General features: G+C 55.8%; 1 protein-coding gene across 6 annotated transcripts in view; it reads left to right on the top strand.

Moving 5' to 3' along the window:
* The window catches only part of SLC4A3 (solute carrier family 4 member 3), a 77055-nt gene extending 60617 nt beyond the window's left edge, over nucleotides 1-16438 (top strand). For all 6 annotated transcript variants that reach the window (XM_048868668.2, XM_048868669.2, XM_048868671.2 and 3 more), the window contains 8 exons: nucleotides 2611-2805; nucleotides 3256-3462; nucleotides 4595-4684; nucleotides 8422-8588; nucleotides 9140-9393; nucleotides 12236-12405; nucleotides 13199-13372; nucleotides 14204-16438. In XM_048868668.2, coding sequence (XP_048724625.2) covers nucleotides 2611-2805; nucleotides 3256-3462; nucleotides 4595-4684; nucleotides 8422-8588; nucleotides 9140-9393; nucleotides 12236-12405; nucleotides 13199-13372; nucleotides 14204-14281 — 1335 coding nt within the window. In that variant the 3' untranslated portion in view covers nucleotides 14282-16438. The remainder of the gene's footprint in view (nucleotides 1-2610; nucleotides 2806-3255; nucleotides 3463-4594; nucleotides 4685-8421; nucleotides 8589-9139; nucleotides 9394-12235; nucleotides 12406-13198; nucleotides 13373-14203) is intronic.
* Nucleotides 16439-16698: the final 260 nt, after the last annotated feature.

The raw sequence follows: 16698 nt of genomic DNA, 5'->3' as shown, positions 1-16698 counted from the left end.
GATTCAGTTAACTGTATCCCACTGTAGCCTGCATCCCAGGCAGTCCAGTCCAGTCTCTCTAGGAGAGCAGTAACCACTCACCTAGCATTATTCTTCATTTCTGATGTGGCAGCAGGGGATTTCATATTGTGGTTATTTGTGCTGCCTCTTGCTTATCCCCGAGTTATGTTCAGAGAGGGTCTATGCCAGCCAGTTTGGAGACGTCTCATACTTGTGCATCTTTACGTTGTGGACTGTGGAAAGGAAAATGTCTTTCAGGGTCAGGTACAGTGGGTCTAGTCATGCTTTTCCACATTTCCAGGGAGTCTGTGTTTCTTGGTTTTCAAGTGCTTTCTCTTATGCCTCTCTATCCCATGCAGAACCTAAGGGCATCACCACGGTCTTCCATCTTTGCCAGTCTCCTGCTGTAGTCTTAGCTTCTTCCCATGTCATTTTGGGAGCTTTCCATTCTGCTTCTGTTGTGTGTTTGCATGTTATCCTTTTTCTCTCTTATTACCTCTCACCCAGGGGCTCCATGTCTTGTCATGTTCTTCTCCACATATGTCCTAGCCAGCTCCATTTTTGTTCCATAACTTCCTATCCTATTGGTTTCTGTTTCATCCTCTTTCAGAGCTCCTCGTTTGTGATTTTTTTCTGGCCACCTGGTATTGAGCATTTGTCTAAGGCAGCTGTTGATGAAAAATTGGAATTTTGATAGAAAGGTCAAAATAAGTCTCCAAGTTTCAACACCGCTTCGTAAGACCAGCTTTACAATTGTATTAAATATCTGAAGTTTAGTTTGGAAGGCAAGATTTCAGTTTTTCCAGGTTGGCTTTAGAGTTACAAAACATGTCTGGCTTTTGCTATTCCGGCTTTAATGTCATCTGTTCCTCCTGTTGTACTTTCAGTGCTACCAGGATATGTGAAACATCAGAACTTTTTTATGTCAGTCCCAGAAAGTGTTATTAGTGTGTCTTGTTATGTGTTGATTCTCATGGTTTTAGTTTTTGCTGTGTTGATCTTCAAGCCTGCTAACTGTGCATAGGCCTGGAGATAATGCATTGTGGGTTGCATCTTTCTAATGTCATGGGATAGCAAGTTGATGTCCTCTACAAAGTCAAGGTCCTCGAACTTCTGTGTGACAATCCATTGCATAGGCGCCGATTCCATGGGTGCTCCGGGGCTGGAGCACCCATGGGGAAAAATTGGTGGGTGCTCTGCACCCGCCAGCAGCCAAGCTCCCCTCCCAGCCCCTCTGCCTCACCTCACCTCCGCCTCCTCCCCTGAGTGCACTGCGTCCCCGCTTCTTCCCCTAGCTCCCAGTGCTTGCCGCCGCAAAACAAGCTCGGGGAGGAGCGGAAACGCGGCTTGCCCAGGGGAGGAAGCAGGGAAGAGGCGGGAATTTGGGGAAGGGGTTGGAATGGGGGCGGGGCAGGGGTGGAGGCAGGGCAGGGCCTGGGGCCGGGGCAGGTCGAGCACCCACCGGCGCCAGCAGAGCTTGGCGCCTATGCTCCATTGTATGCCCCTTGGTTGTTCTGTAGTCTTTCTCATTACCCAACCCACTACGAGTAAAAAGATTGCGGGTGCCATAAGACATCTTTTTCTGATGCCCATAGTAACCTCGAATGACTGAGTCAGTTATGTATTACTTGACTCGTCATATTTTCATAAAAGCTCCTAATGAAAATTTCTGAGGATTCCATTGTAGCATAGTAACTTCCATAACCCTGTTCTATCCACTGTATCCATGGCTTTTTGGAAATCCATACACTTCATATAAAGTGGTGACTGCCGTTTGATTGACAGTTCTGTGGTGATCCGTAGTGTTTATTATGATTAAATTACTAGTTTGGGGTTGTGGGTTTTGTAACGGGTGAAGGCCTGTCAGAGTTCTGTGCTTCTCCCTCCCTCCTTCCTCCCCATCTGTAGTGTTCTCTGTGCTTGAGTGGGGTTGTCTGTACCGTTGTTCCTGGCATTAGTAGCCAGGCTTGCATAGGAGTGGAGTGTGTTTAGGGTTTGGGGCTGGAGTGTGCGGTGCTTTGACTGAGGTGGTAGTCAATGCACAGGACACTGTGTGCTTCCAATAGCAGAGGGAGTTTTTCTAGGTCTGTTCAGCTGCCGTTGGTTGGGGAAGTTCCTTTGCATGCCTACAGCGGGGCTTGCTGGGCGTTTATCTGACAGGGGTGTAGTCTGCCTTACAGCTGAACCCAAGCATGCGGCCTGGTCTCTCCTGGGGGGCTGGTGACTAGACTGAGCAGGAGTTTTCTTGGGGAGTTGTGTTGGTGTCATGTTTATTTGTAGCATGGCAGAAGCAGGGCAGAGGGGATGTGCAATGCACGGTGTGCCTGGGATGCGCCCCAGTAACTAACACTGCAGTCTGAGCAGGACAGGCCCAGTGAAACAACAGATACTAAGTCTGTGACTTTACTCAGCAAATGAAGCATTTTCTGTTCCCTCCAGCCATACCTTAACCCCTTCCCTGCTAGGCTACATGGAAAAATGTACACACGCCATTCCAGAAATTGATAAAGAACCATGTAGAATGGGAGAGGGGAGGAGAGTGTGTGTGGGAGAGCAGAGGAGAGAGGCTGTCCCATGGGCTGTGATTAACCCTTCATTTCCCTATTTCAGTTCTGCCAGAGCCAAGGCATCGAGTACCTGACGGGCAGAGTGTGGATTGGCCTGTGGCTCATTGTCTTCATCTTCATCATTGTGGCAGCTGAAGGCAGCTTCCTGGTGCGATACATCTCGCCCTTCACACAGGAGATCTTTGCCTTCCTCATCTCCCTCATCTTCATCTATGAAACCTTCTATAAACTCTACAAGGTGAACCGTCCCCAGGGAGAGATGCTACAGAGTGTCTGCCCAGCTGTCTGATCTAGGCACCTGCCACCATAGATGGCACTGATGCAGGGCCAGAGTGCTGTAGCATTTCTGGCTGGGCCTGTGAAACAATTCTTTGCTACCCCTCAAGTCCCCAAACATGAGTGCCCCCTGTGCGCTCTGACCGCATTGCTGTGCACAGGTCTTTGCGGGGAGCGTAGAGGGACACACCCCAAACCTTCTCTCCCTTCCCCTGCAGCAGTACCTGGACGCATAACTAGTTTTTTCTTTTCTTTCTTCCTCTAACCTCACAGGTAGATTGTGAGATGAGCTGTTTGGGGATGTGCCGTGATGGGCTTGGCAACACACAGTGCTGAGCTCACACTTGACTGTCCTCCCCCGTCCCTCTGCACAGGTTGGTGACTGCACCCTCTGCTTGTCTCCCCTGTCCAGGTGTTTGCAGAGCATCCTTTGCTGAAGTTTTACCCGCCGAGTTTGCAGAGTGGCTTGAATGCCAGCACGCTCTCTGCTGATGCCATGTCTCTGGGAACCAGGATGCAGCCCAATACTGCCCTCCTCTCACTTATCCTCATGCTGGGCACCTTCTTCATCGCTTTCTTTATGCGCAAGTTCAAGAACAGCCGTTTCTTAGGAGGCAAGGTAAGCTGCTGAGCTGTGTCCCAACGGCCCAATCCTGTGTCCCTTTCATCCGATGAAGTGAGCTGTAGCTCACGAAAGCTTATGCTCAAATAAATTGGTTAGTCTCTAAGGTGCCACAAGTCCTCCTTTTCTTCATTCACCATGCATCCCTTTTGGCTGCACACTTTTGCCCTCTGTGGCACCAGCATTATCTATTCCAGCATGTCTGAACCTGGCACCCTGTCCTGGCTCATGTGCTCTTACCAGGCCTGTGTGGGCAAAGGGCTGTTTATGCTGATAGGAAGCTGCCTGAAGAGAGAGCTGGCACCCCGGTGTGTTGTCTCTCTCCAGGTGAGTCTGGTGCCATTGGGGAGGCCCAATAAAATAAACACCAACAGTCATCTGAATGCCATTGGAGAGGGCAGGCTCCCTTGGCACAAGGCCAAGGCCATAGATAAGACCTGGCTGCTGCTCACACTTATCTGTCCTACCCACATCTGCCCCAGGGTATCTTTAGATGGAGGAATCCATCAGCCCAAACACTGCTTGGGCCTAAACACTTCAGGCCCTCAGCAAGGCTTCTCTGGCTGAATCTGGAGTCAAGGGTCTGCTAAACTGGAGCTTTACAGCCATAGGGACTGGTGGGTGTATGAGTCTCCATAGGTCAGGCTAATCCTAGGGGACTGGACTCCAGTGTGTGTCAGAATGACCTGGCATGGAAGGAGGGATAAACTTAATTTTAGTTCTCTCTGTGATCCGTCTGCCCGTCTGAGACACTAATACAGCACTCAGTGCCTTGGAACCTGAGTGCTTTCCTAAGGCACTTCCAGCTAGAATGTGCCTGGTGTTTGCTGGCTTCCCACCCAGTCTCCCAGGGCCAGATGGTGTCTGGAGTAGCCCAGATACCTGAATGTGGCTAGAGAGCAGCTGGGGCCCAAGCAGGGAGAAAAGCAGCCCAGTGCGGTCAGGGAGTGACCAGAGCTCCTGTTTCCTCTGTTCACTAGCAGCATTCACATTTGTAGTGGGCATCTTGCCTGTCCTTTGGATGGGATGGATCGTCAGCCTGTCTCAGGGCTCTGTACAGTGCCTGGCATTGTAGCAGCGTCTAAGAGCTTGGCCTGCGCATTCCCACTGAAATGTGTTTGCTTTGCAGGCTCGACGGATCATTGGAGACTTTGGAATCCCCATCTCGATCCTGGTCATGGTCTTGGTGGATTACACCATCACAGACACGTACACACAGGTAGGTGCTGGCGCTCCCATCAAGCCTGGACACCAGCCCAGCATGGTTGGGACTACTGATTGTTCCATTCATTGTGCTTGTGTAACTAGATGTTTTTGTGTTTCCCACTTTCTCGGTCAATACGGTGCAAACCAAAGAGAGATTTTTGTGCACATACTTCTGCGAATCATAGCTGTGGGAGCAGCCCCGGGAGGCACTGAGTCCTACCAAGATGTGGGTCAGAGCCATAAGGGACTGAGGGTTCCTGTGACACCAAGAGCCAGATCAGAGTTGTGCAGGTTTGAGGGTCTGCGTGTTACCGAGAGCTGGATTAGAAATGTGTACAACTGAGGTCTGTGCAATCTAAATAGGAGAAGGGAGGTGGTATTCCCTCTGAATTCAGCATTACGAAACCCATTACTGGAGGCTGTGTCCAGTTTTGTTGCCCGCACTTCAGAAGGGATACTGAGTATCTGGAAGGGGCTCAGAGACTGTTTGAGATCTGGAAAACCTGCTTCGCAGTGAGACTAAGGAGCTCATTGTATTTCGTGTATCCAAGAGGAGTGAGGAGGTGACTCGATCACTGTCTGTAAATACCTTCCGGGGGGACGAGGGGGAGGGAGATTTCTGGCTTGTCTACATAGTACATTAGTCTTCCCCGAGGATGTAAAATTCTAATGCACACTAACGTGTTGTGGACTAACTGTCCTGTGTGGACCCTGTTGGTGTGCACTAAAAGTTCCCTTGTGCGCATTAATGTAGTATTGTTTGAAATGGGAACTTTTAGTCCACACCAGCAGAGTCCCGCTGAGCCACTTAGTACATGAAACCCTGGTTGCATCCCTGCCTCAGTTTCCCTTAACATGCTTTCAAGAAGTCCAATGAGGCTTATATATATCAAACTGTGCCTCTTCAGGGGTCTAGTTTATTAAATTCAAAATGGTGAAATGTGCTACACAAATGAGCCTCCAAGATGGGGGGAGAGAAGGAAGAAGGGGTCCAAATTAACCTTAGTCTATCAACTCCACTTATGTCCCTCATCTACCTCCATCCAGGCTCCTTACCTATGAAGAGCTCTTGACCCAGGATCCTCTTCTGGAGTCAGAATCTCTGGGGAAGGGTCCCCACAGAGCTCAAACCAAGGCAGCTATTGGCATATAATTCCTCTGTGATCTGCAGCTCCTGGTGAGGTCCTCTCACTGGGACCAAGTTCTGCTAGGGCTTGGCATTCACAGCTCTTCCCTTTCAAAGCTTCTTCTTCAGGTCCCTCGCTTGCTGAGCTCCGCGCTGAGCCCTGAGAAGAGCTCTGCTTAGGAGCTCTCTATCTCTCTGCTCCACTCCCTGTCTGAGCCCTCATGACCCTGGCTAAGGCCTGGGTGCTCCTTACCTAATGAACTGCCATCCAGCTGGGTCAGCTCATTCTCCTTAGTGGAGCCTGTCACAGGCAGGCTGGGTACTTGCCCCCTCCAGAGCCAGCCCCCAGGACAGTGTGCGACACACTAGTGCTCAGTAGAATTGAGACTCCTGAACCAGACAGACAAGCCCTGAGAGCCAAGGCTCTTTAACCCAGCAGACAGAGGCAGAGTGACACCCAGCGGCTGGGAGCTGAAGTGAGACAAACGCAGACTAGAAATACGGCACTGATGTTTAATGGGGAGGGGAACCATCCACCGGAACAGGCCACCCAGGGATGTGGTGGCTTCTCCATCACCGGGAGTCTTCATATCTAGCCCAGGCACTTCCTTCGATAACCTCCACCCCTGCTCAACCGCAGCTGATGGGCTGGATGCAGTAAGGGAGGGATGAGGGTCTCTGGCATGGGCTATGCAGGAGCTCAGAATGCGGGGATGATGATGGCCCCTTCTGGATTTAACATGTGCAATACCAAGGGCCAGGTCAGAGCTGTGCGGGGCTGAGGATCCCTGTGGTACCGAGAGCCATGTCAGAGGCATAGGGGGCTGAGGATCCCTGCTGTACTGAGAGCCATGTCAGAGCCATAGGGAGCTGAGGATCCCAGCGGTACCGAGAGCCATATCAGAGCCATAGGGAGCTGAGACTCCCTGCGGTACCCAGAGCCATGTCGGAGCCATAGGGGGCTGAGGATCCCTGTGGTACCGAGAGCCATGTCGGAGCCATAGGGGGCTGAGGATCCCTGCAGTACCTAGAGCCATGTCAGAGCCATAGGGAGCTGAGACTCCCTGTGGTACCGAGAGCCATGTCGGAGCCATAGGGGGCCGAGGATCCCTGTGGTACCGAGAGCCATGTCGGAGCCATAGGGGGCTGAGGATCCCTGCGGTACCTAGAGCCATGTCAGAGCCATAGGGGGATGAGACTCCCTGTGGTACTGACAGCCATGTGGGAGCCATAGGTGGCTGAGGATCCCAGCGGTACTGAGAGTCAGGTCGGAGCCACAGGGGGCTGAGACTCCCTGTGGTACCGAGGGCCAGGTCGGAGCCATAGGGGTCTGAGGATCCCTGTGGTACCCAGAGCCATGTTGGAGCCATAGGGGGCTGAGGATCCCTGCGGTACTTAGAGCCAGATCAGAGCCATAGGGAACTGAGGATCCCAGCGGTACCAAGTGCCAGGTCAGAGCCATAGGGAGCTGAGGATCCCAGCGATACCAAGAGCCATATCAGAGCCACAGGGAGCTGAGACTCCCTCTGGTACCGAGAGCCATGTTGGAGCCATAGGAGGCTGAGGATCCCTGCGGTACCGAGAGCCATATCAAAGCCATAGGGAGCTGAGGATCCCAGCGGTACTGAGAGCCATGTCAGAGCCATAGGGGGATGAGACTCCCTGTGGTACTGACAGCCATGTGGGAGCCATAGGTGGCTGAGGATCCCAGCGGTACTGAGAGCCAGGTCGGAGCCACAGGGGGCTGAGACTCCCTGTGGTACCGAGGGCCAGGTCGGAGCCATCGGGAGCTGAGACTCCCTGCGGTACCGAGAGCCATGTCGGAGCCATAGGGGGCTGAGACTCCCTGTGGTACCGAGAGCCATGTCGGAGCCATAGGGGGCTGAGGATCCCTGTGGTACCGAGAGCCATGTCGGAGCCATAGGGGGCTGAGGATCCCTGCGGTACTTAGAGCCAGGTCAGAGCCATAGGGAGCTGAGGATCCCAGCGGTACCGAGAGCCATATCAGAGCCACAGGGAGCTGAGACTCCCTCTGGTACTGAGAGCCATGTTGGAGCCATAGGGGGCTGAGGATCCCTGCGGTACCGAGAGCCATATCAAAGCCATAGGGAGCTGAGGATCCCAGCGGTACCGAGATCCATATCAGAGCCATAGGGAGCTGAGGCTCCCTGTGGTACCGAGAGCCATGACGGAGCCATAGGGGGCTGAGGATCCCTGCGGTACCCAGAGCCATGTCGGAGCCATAGGGGGCTGAAGATCCCTGCGGTACCCAGAGCCATGTTGGAGCCATAGAGGGCTGAGGATCCCAGCGGTACCGAGTGCCAGGTCGGAGCCATAGGTGGCTGAGGATCCCAGCGGTACCGAGTGCCAGGTCGGAGCCATAGGGGGCTGAGGATCCCTGTGGTACCGAGAGCCATGTCGGAGCCATAGGTGGCTGAGGATCCCAGCGGTACCGAGTGCTAGGTCGGAGCCATAGGGGGCTGAGGATCCCTGCGGTACCCAGAGCCAGATCAGAGCCATAGGGGGCTGAGGATCCCAGCGGTACTGAGAGCCAGGTCAGAGCCATAGGGGGCTGAGGGGCTGAATGTCATTGAGTAAATGTTGTTTTTTTCCTGCTCTCACAGAAGTTGAATGTTCCCACTGGGCTGTCAGTCACGTCTCCCCAGAAGCGCGGCTGGTTCATTCACCCCCTGGGCAGCCGACAGGCCTTTCCCATGTGGATGATGTTTGCCTCAGCCATCCCTGCACTCCTGGTCTTCATCCTCATTTTCATGGAGACCCAGATCACCACGTGAGTACTGCTGCCTGCACCCACAGCTTCCTCGTCCCACTGAGCTCTGAGCCAGTGTTTGGCAACTGTGCAGGGAGATGGACGAGGTGGGGGGTTCTCCTCATTGGGCTGGGCCCTGGACGTTCAGCCTCAGTCACAGGCTTGGGCTGCGGGATGCCCAGTCTGGACGTGAGGAGGCAGGGTTCTGCTCCCTGGGACTCTCCTGTAATGGCTCTTCCTGCACAGCGACTGTGGCTGTGGGTTCCCCTCCCCTGCCAGGTGGAGTCTACATAGCCTGCGCCAGCCTCACCCAGGAAAGGAGCCTGTCCCTGGGCTTGGCAGAGAGGAGAATGGCCAGGAGCGGCGAAGAATATCCCCTTTTCCCCCACGTGCCAGGCTGGACTCTCCTCTGGCTGGCCGCTCGTTTTGCCAACTGCACCTCTGCAGCTCATGAGCAGTGCTCCCCACTCCAAGGGCCACTGGGCACATGGTCTGCCCCAGAAGCACAGGCATGGGGGGACCTGGGGCTGAGCAGGCCTGGCGCCGACAGCAGGACCCTCCTCTCTCCCCAGCCTGATTGTCAGTAAGAAGGAGAGGAAGCTCCTGAAAGGCTCCGGTTTCCATCTGGACCTGCTGCTCATCGGTACCATGGGCGGCCTCTGCGCGCTGTTCGGGCTCCCTTGGCTGACTGCTGCCACCGTGCGCTCGGTCACCCACGTCAATGCCCTGACCGTCATGAGCAAGGCCATCGCTCCGGGGGAGAAGCCGAAGATCGAGGAGGTGAAGGAGCAGCGCGTGACAGGAGTTGCAATCGCTGTCCTCGTCGGTGAGCCCCAAGCTACTGAACCTGGGGGGCAGAGGTCATAGAATCGTAGAGTTGGAAGGGACCTCTGGAGGCCATCTAGTCCAACCCCCTGCCCAGAGCAGGACCAATCCCGACTAAATCATCCCAGCCAGGGCTTTGTCAAGCCTGACCTTAAAAACTTCTAAGGAAGGGGATTCCACCACCTCCCTAGGTAACGCATTCCAGTGTTTCACCACCCTCCTAGTGAAAAAGTTTTTCCTAATAGCCAACCAAAACCGCCCCCACTGCAACTTGATACCATTACTCCTTGTTCTGTCATCTGCTATCACTGAGAATAGTCTAGATCCATCCTCTTTGGATCCACCTTTCAGGTAGTTAAAAGCAGCTATCAAATCCCCCCTCATTCTTCTCTTCTGCAGACTAAACAATCCCAGTTCCCTCAGCCTCTCCTCATAACTCATGTGTTCCAGTCCCCTAATCATTTTTGTTGCCCTTCGCTGGACATTTTCCAATTTTTCCACATCCTTCTTGTACTGTGGGGCCCAAAACTGGACACAGTACTCCAGATGAGGCCTCACCAATGTCGAATAGAGGGGAACGATCACGTCCCTCGATCTGCTGGCAATGCCCCTACTTATACATCCCAAAATGCCATTGGCCTTCTTGGCAACAAGGGCACACTGTTGACTCATATCCAGCTTCTCGTCCACTGTCACCCCTAGGTCCTTTTCTGCAGAACTGCTGCCGAGCCATTCGGTCCCTAGTCCATAGCGGTGCATGGGATTCTTCCGTCCTAAGTGCAGGACTCTTCACTTGTCCTTGTTAACCTCATCAGATTTCTTTTGGCCCAATCCTCTCATTTGTCTAGGTCCCTCTGTATCCTATCCCTACCCTCCAGCATATGTACCACTCCTTCCAGTTTAGTGTCATCTGCAAACTTGCTGAGGGTGCAATCCACACCATCCTCCAGATCATTAATGAAGATATTGAACAAAACCGGCCCCAGGACCGACCCTTGGGGCACTCCGCTAGATACCGGCTGCCAACTAGACATGGAGCCATTGATCACTACCCGTTGAGCCCGACAATCTAGCCAACTTTCTACCCACCTTGTAGTGCATCCATCCAGCCCATACTTCTTTAACTTGCTGACAAGAATACGGTGGGAGACCATGTCAAAGCTTTGCTAAAGTCGAGGAATAACACGTCCACTGCTTTCCCTTCATCCACAGAACCAGTTATCTCATCATAGAAGGCAATTAGATTAGTCAGGCATGACTTTCCCATGCTGACTGTTCCTGATCACTTTCCTCTCGTCTAAGTGCTTCAGGATTGATTCTTTGAGGACCTGCTCCATGATTTTTCCAGGGACTGAGGTGAGGCTGACCGGCCTGTAGTTCCCAGGATCCTCCTTCTTCCCTTTTTAAAGATGGGCACTACATTAGCCTTTTTCCAATCTTCCGGGACTTCCCCCGATCGCCATGAGTTTTCAAAGATAATGGCCAATGGCTCTGCAATCACATCCGCCAATTCCTTTAGCACTCTCGGTCATCCAGGGGTAGGGTTAGCAGCACCCCCATGGCCAGCGGCCCTACTCCACTCCCCCAACCAGCGTGGTGGGACTCCTGCCAAGACCTTTTCCACAGAGCTTGTCCAGCTCTGGGAGAACACTTCATCGCATTCTCTGGGGTCCAAAACGCTCGACCTACTCTGTACCTCACCTCTGTGTTCCTAGCTCATCTTGTCTGTTGTTAGTAAAGGGTTCCTGCCTGTTCTCCCTCCTGTCTCAGCTGGCTCAGACATTCTGTCCCTTTCAACCTAATGGTCTATACACCTCTCAAATTCTATCCTCCAAGAAATGAGGCCTCCCTCCAAGTGGTAATTACTCATGTCAGGCCAGCTTAGTTACACAGCACCCCTACCTCATGGCCAGCACCCCGTTCTACCCCCAAAACCAGCGCCCCTACCCTGTCACAGCCAGCACCCCTGGCCTGTCCCCAAACCAGCACCCCTACCTCGTGGTCAGCACCCTACCCTGCCCCCAACAACCAGCACCCCACCCCGCTCCTTGTGGCGAGCACCTCTGCCCTGACCCCAAAACCATTCCTGCTACTTTGCGGCCATCGACTTTACCTAGCATGTACAACCAGTGCCCCACCCATTCCCCACAGCTAGTGCCCCTACCCTGCCCCCCACGGCCAGCACCTCTACCTCACGTCCAGTGCCCGTCCCTGCCCCCACCATTAGTGCACAACCCTGCTCCCCACAGCCAGCGCCCCAGCCCTGGCCCCAACAGCTCCCCATGGCCAGCGCCCCAACCCTCCCTGGACAACTTTCCACGGCCAGCGCCCCAGCTGCTCCCCACAGCCAGTGCCCCTCCCTGCCCCCACAACTAGTGCCCGACCTGCTCCCCATGGCCAGCGCCCCAGCCCAGCCCCCACGGCCCCAGCCCTTTCCCTGACACCTCCACATGGCCAGCGCCTTAGCCCGGCCCCAGCCCTGCACCTGTCAGCTCCCCACAGCCCCTGCCCCAGCCTTGTCCCCGACAGCTCCCCATGACCAGCGCCCCAGCCCTGCACCTGTCAGCTCCCCACAGCCCCCGCCATAGCCCTGCCCCCGACATCTCCCCATGGCCAGCACATTAGCCCTGCCCCAGCCCTGCCCCTGACAGCTCCATAGAGCCCCCACCCCATCCTGCTCTCCACAGCTCCCCCAGCTGGGGACTCCTGACAGTGACTGCGCCTACTCTGTACCACGTGGCAGCTAGAGAGACGCAGGTGGTGTCAGGACAATGGTCCATGTGCAGCAGGCATGCAGCTGGGGAGGCTGCAGGTAAGTGATGCCCTCAGCTCTGTCCTTGCAGGCTTGTCCATTGTGATGGGCAACATGCTGCGCCGGATCCCCCTGGCCGTGCTCTTCGGGATCTTCCTCTACATGGGGGTCACGTCTCTCACCGGCATCCAGCTCTACGAGCGTCTCCTCCTCATCTTCATGCCATCCAAGCACCACCCGGATCACGTCTACGTCATCAAGGTGAGTGAGCAGGGGCTGTTCGGGGAGCTGGGGCTAGGACATGGGGGTGGCTGATGGGTGGGAGATGTAAGAGGGGAACTATCCGTGAACTGTCTGGAGAGGCTGAGCGTTCAGTGGGTCTGTGTTGTAGGTGGGGAGCTGGGGATGGGTGGATGGGGCTACATGCAGGATGGAGGGGCTGAGCATTCAGTGGGGCCATGCTGTTGATGGGGATCTGGGGCTGAGTGTTCACGGGGGCCGTGCTGTTGACGGGGTGATGCATGGGCTGGAAGTGCCAAGCATTCAGTGGGGCCATGCTGTAGACGGGGCGATGCGCAGGCTGGAGGGGCTGAGCTTTCAGTGGGGCCGTGCTGTAGACGGGGAGCTGGGGCCAAGCGTTCAGTGGGGCCATGCTGTAGATGGGGAGCTGGGGCCGAGCGTTCAGTGGGGCCGTGCTGTAGGCGGGGAGCTGGCTCTGGGTGGATGGGGCGACACACGGGCTGGAGGGGCTGAGCATTCAGTGGGTCTGTGCTGTAGACGGGGCGATGCGCAGGCTGGAGGGGCTGAGCTTTCAGTGGGGCCGTGCTGTAGACAGGGCACTGGGGCCGAGCATTCAGTGGGGCCATGCTGTAGGCGGGGAGCTGGCTATGAGTGGATGGGGTGACGCACGGGCTGGAGGGGCTGAGCATTCAGTGGGGCTGTGCTGTAGGTGGGGAGCCAGCTGTAAGTGGATGGGGCGACGCGCAGGCTGGAGTGGGAGGTGGCTTATGTCCCTGAGGGATGGTGCATTGCTAGGCTGGACTTGTGTCCCCAGGTGAAGACCTGGAGAATGAACCTCTTCACCTGCATTCAGCTGGCCTGCATCGTGGTGCTCTGGGTGGTGAAATCAACAGTGGCCTCGTTAGCTTTCCCCTTTGTCCTGATTATGACGGTGCCCTTACGACGCTTCCTGCTGCCCCGCTTCTTTCAGGACCGGGAGCTCAAAGCCGTAAGCAGCTCTGTGTGACAGCATCCATCTCCCCAGGGCTGGGCTGTCTTCAGTTCGCTCAGGCAGCTGGCATGTGGGGCACTGCCTGCTCAGAGGGGCTGGGAGCTTTCTCCAGCTTCTTGTGGGTGGTGATTTATCTGGTCCCAGCACTTTCAAACAGAGCCAGGGGCTCTTGCCCCAGTGAGCTCATAGCCTGGGGTGTGGGAAGGGCACAGATGCCAAGCAGAAGCCTGGAACGGGGGCTCCCTGCTCCATCTCTCTCTTCATGGTCAGGGCTGCTGGATCTGGTGAGGTTGGTCTGGTGCTATCTGGCCTTCCCCTCCCTGGATAAGGCTGGGACAGCCCAACCAATACACCCAGTTCCCTGGACCTTGGTATTGTCAAAAGCAGGGCTCTCTAGACTGAGAGCCATGGGGCTGGGGCCTCTTTCCATCTTCTGTGGGTGGCGTCCAGGGTCCTCATCACAGAGAAGAGCCTGCATCAACAGCTGGAGGTGTGGAGGAGCTTCGCTGCCTTCCCTAGGGCAGCTGCTGCCTAGCAGAGGGGCCAGCACCATGAGCACTGAAGCTGCCAGGGGAAGGGGAATGGCCGGGGAAGGACACCAGCCAGAGAGTGGGGAGGGAGGAATGGGTCGCACGGGAGGGGAAGGAGACAACGTGAGTGTCCTGCGACATAATGAGCAAAGCGCTCGATACCAACATCCCCCCAGCAGGGTGAGTTAGGGCCCTGGCTCCTGCTCCTGGGCTGGTGTCTGAGTTTGGTGGGATGGCTACCAGAAGCCCCGCTCTGGTCGCTGCCATGCCACTGCCCAGCTTCTATCTCTGCCCACAGCTGGACTCGGAGGACGCAGAGCCGAACTTTGACGAAGATGGCCGGGACGAGTACAATGAGATGCACATGCCTGTGTGAGCGGCTCCACCCCCTCCCTGTGGAAAGCTGCTCGTTCCCACGCGTTCTCCCTGGCTAAGGACCAATCAAAATGGCTTTGAACTTACTACACGTCAGATGTTTTCCTGTCTGGACCAAAGAGCAGCTGTGTCGGAACCCTGGAGGGAGGTGGGCAGGGTTGTTCCCGCCCCCACCCGCACAGTGGAAGCGTGAGCTTGTCTCCACCTGGACCCAGTGGGAGACACTTCTCACATCCAGAGTCTCTGTAGGGGCCTACACTCCCTTTGGTCATGGGTCTCCCTCACTGGAGACTGAGGCTGCATTGGTATGTGGGTTAGCAAAGGGGGGCCATGCAGCTGGGAGCCGCCACCTCCCATCCACTCACCACAGAGCTCTGGTTCCTCCAAATGCCAGCCCAAGCTCCACGTTCCATGGAGTCTGAGGGAGGCATGGACCCCACACAGAGTCCCAGTCTCGGTGCCCGGCCGGACTCTGCCTGCGCAGGGCAAGACTCGTCTGCTCTGCCGCCCCCAGCTGGGCTGCCCAGCTGCCTTAGCGGGCACACAAGTGGGCTCCTTGCACGACTCCCTGTCATGGGCTACTTTGCACCTCAGACTGCCCTGCCTGGTTTCTAACAGAGCTTCTGTGCCATCCTGGGCTGCAGAACGTCCTATACAGCGGGGCCAGGATTAGGGCAACTCAGGAGCCTGTGTCCAGTCTGCCCCAAGCTCTCTGTGTCCCAGCTGCAGGCGGTTTCCCTGTGGATAGGCAGGGGCTTCCACTCTTGAGCTTCAAGGAGTTCAAATCCCATCCCCCTGCCTGTCCGAGTCCCTTCCTGGTGCCTGCCCTCCCTGCTGATCGCTCCAAGTTGTATTTCTGGGGTGGAGGGGTCTGAGGTCATGGGCAGTCCCACAGTAACCAGCTGTGATGTGTGTTAAGGATTGTGATGTCTGCAAGGGAAGGAGCGGCAGGAGGAGGGGCCTCCTAGAGCAGGCAGGGCTGAGAGGGCTTCCAGAGGAAGTGTCTCCCACTGAGCATGCGGCGGGGTTGTAGCCACGTCAGTCCCAGGATATTAGAGACACAAGGTGCGGGAGGGAACTTCTATGGGACCAACTTCAGCTGGTGAGAGAGCAGCTTAGGAGCTTACACAGAGCTCTTCTTCCGGTCGAAAGCTCCTTTCTCACCAACGGGGGCAGATCTCATAAAAGATGTTCCCTCCCCTACCTTGTCTCCCACTACATGGCATTTTGCCCACATGGGCTGCAGCCAGCAGCAGGCATCCACAGCACTGGTGTTGGGGTCACCAGGACACATAGCCTCCACCACAGTGACTGGGCCACCCATGCTCCTGGTGACTGGGTTGCTGTGGCTCCCCACCTCTCCTATTCCCATACCTGGGCCACCCACAGTGGCTGGAGCCAGAGCCCCTGGCACCCAGGCCTGTCCCTGGGCAACCCTGAATGTCTTCACACCTGGAAGGCCCGAGGTCTCTCCAGACATCAGGGTCTGAAGCCTCAAGTGGGTTACTGCCTGGGCCCTTAAGAGCCCAGCTCTCGCCAGCTCTGCTGAGGAGATCACCAGTAGTGCTCACGGCCTGTAGTAGGGTAACCTGGCAGCTCCATGGAGCCCGAAGGTCACCAGTACCAACGCTCGGTGGGGCAGGAGGCCCTGATGTGACAAAGTCAGAGAAGGCAGGCGCCCCAGCCCCTCCACACAGGCATCAGAGGAAGGGGGGACCTTGTGGTACAGGCGCTGGCCTGGGAGTCCGGCCTCTACCAGAACTTCCTGTGGGACCTCAGCAAATCCACTGACTCTCCCTGCCTCAGTTTCCTATCTGTGAAATGGGGCTGATCCTTCCCTACCTCACGCATGGGGGTGCTCATTATGGTGTGGGAGGCTCAGACACTATGGCCACATGGATACCCAGCCAGGTGGAGGGGAGCCTTCAGAGCCAGGGTCCTGCTCCCGCCAGGCCACAGTCTGGCACATCAACAGCCCCTGTGATGCCAGTGAAGCCTCCTGGTTAGGAGATGTCTGTCTGTCTGTGGCTGCGTGTCCTGTCTCTGTGTAGTGTAGGAGGCCTGCTGTTGCTGCATCCCTGCCAGCCTGGCTGTGCATTGTGACTCCTCTATCTATAGTGGAAATGGCTGCACCAATAAACCCTTCACAGGAACTGAACTTCCAAGTCTCTCTGCATGCTACAGCCCACAAGGGAACGGCTGCTCCTCCATGGCAGCAGATCCGGGAGACCACTGGGGCTGCCTGATCATGTTTCCACACCATCCACCCCTCACCACCCATGGCCTGGAACCCCTGGAAGTGGCACTTAAGCCTAATGTCCACACAGAGCTGTGGGTGGGGGATGCCAGGGGACTGAATTCCTGCTCTGACCCACTGGTACCACTCAGAAAATGGTGAAGGGGTGAGAAGAGCAGGGC

This window comes from Caretta caretta, chromosome 11, assembly GCF_965140235.1.
Source record: "Caretta caretta isolate rCarCar2 chromosome 11, rCarCar1.hap1, whole genome shotgun sequence".
Classification (NCBI taxonomy): Eukaryota; Metazoa; Chordata; order Testudines; family Cheloniidae; genus Caretta; species Caretta caretta.
This window is presented reverse-complemented; position numbering and strand designations above follow the sequence as displayed.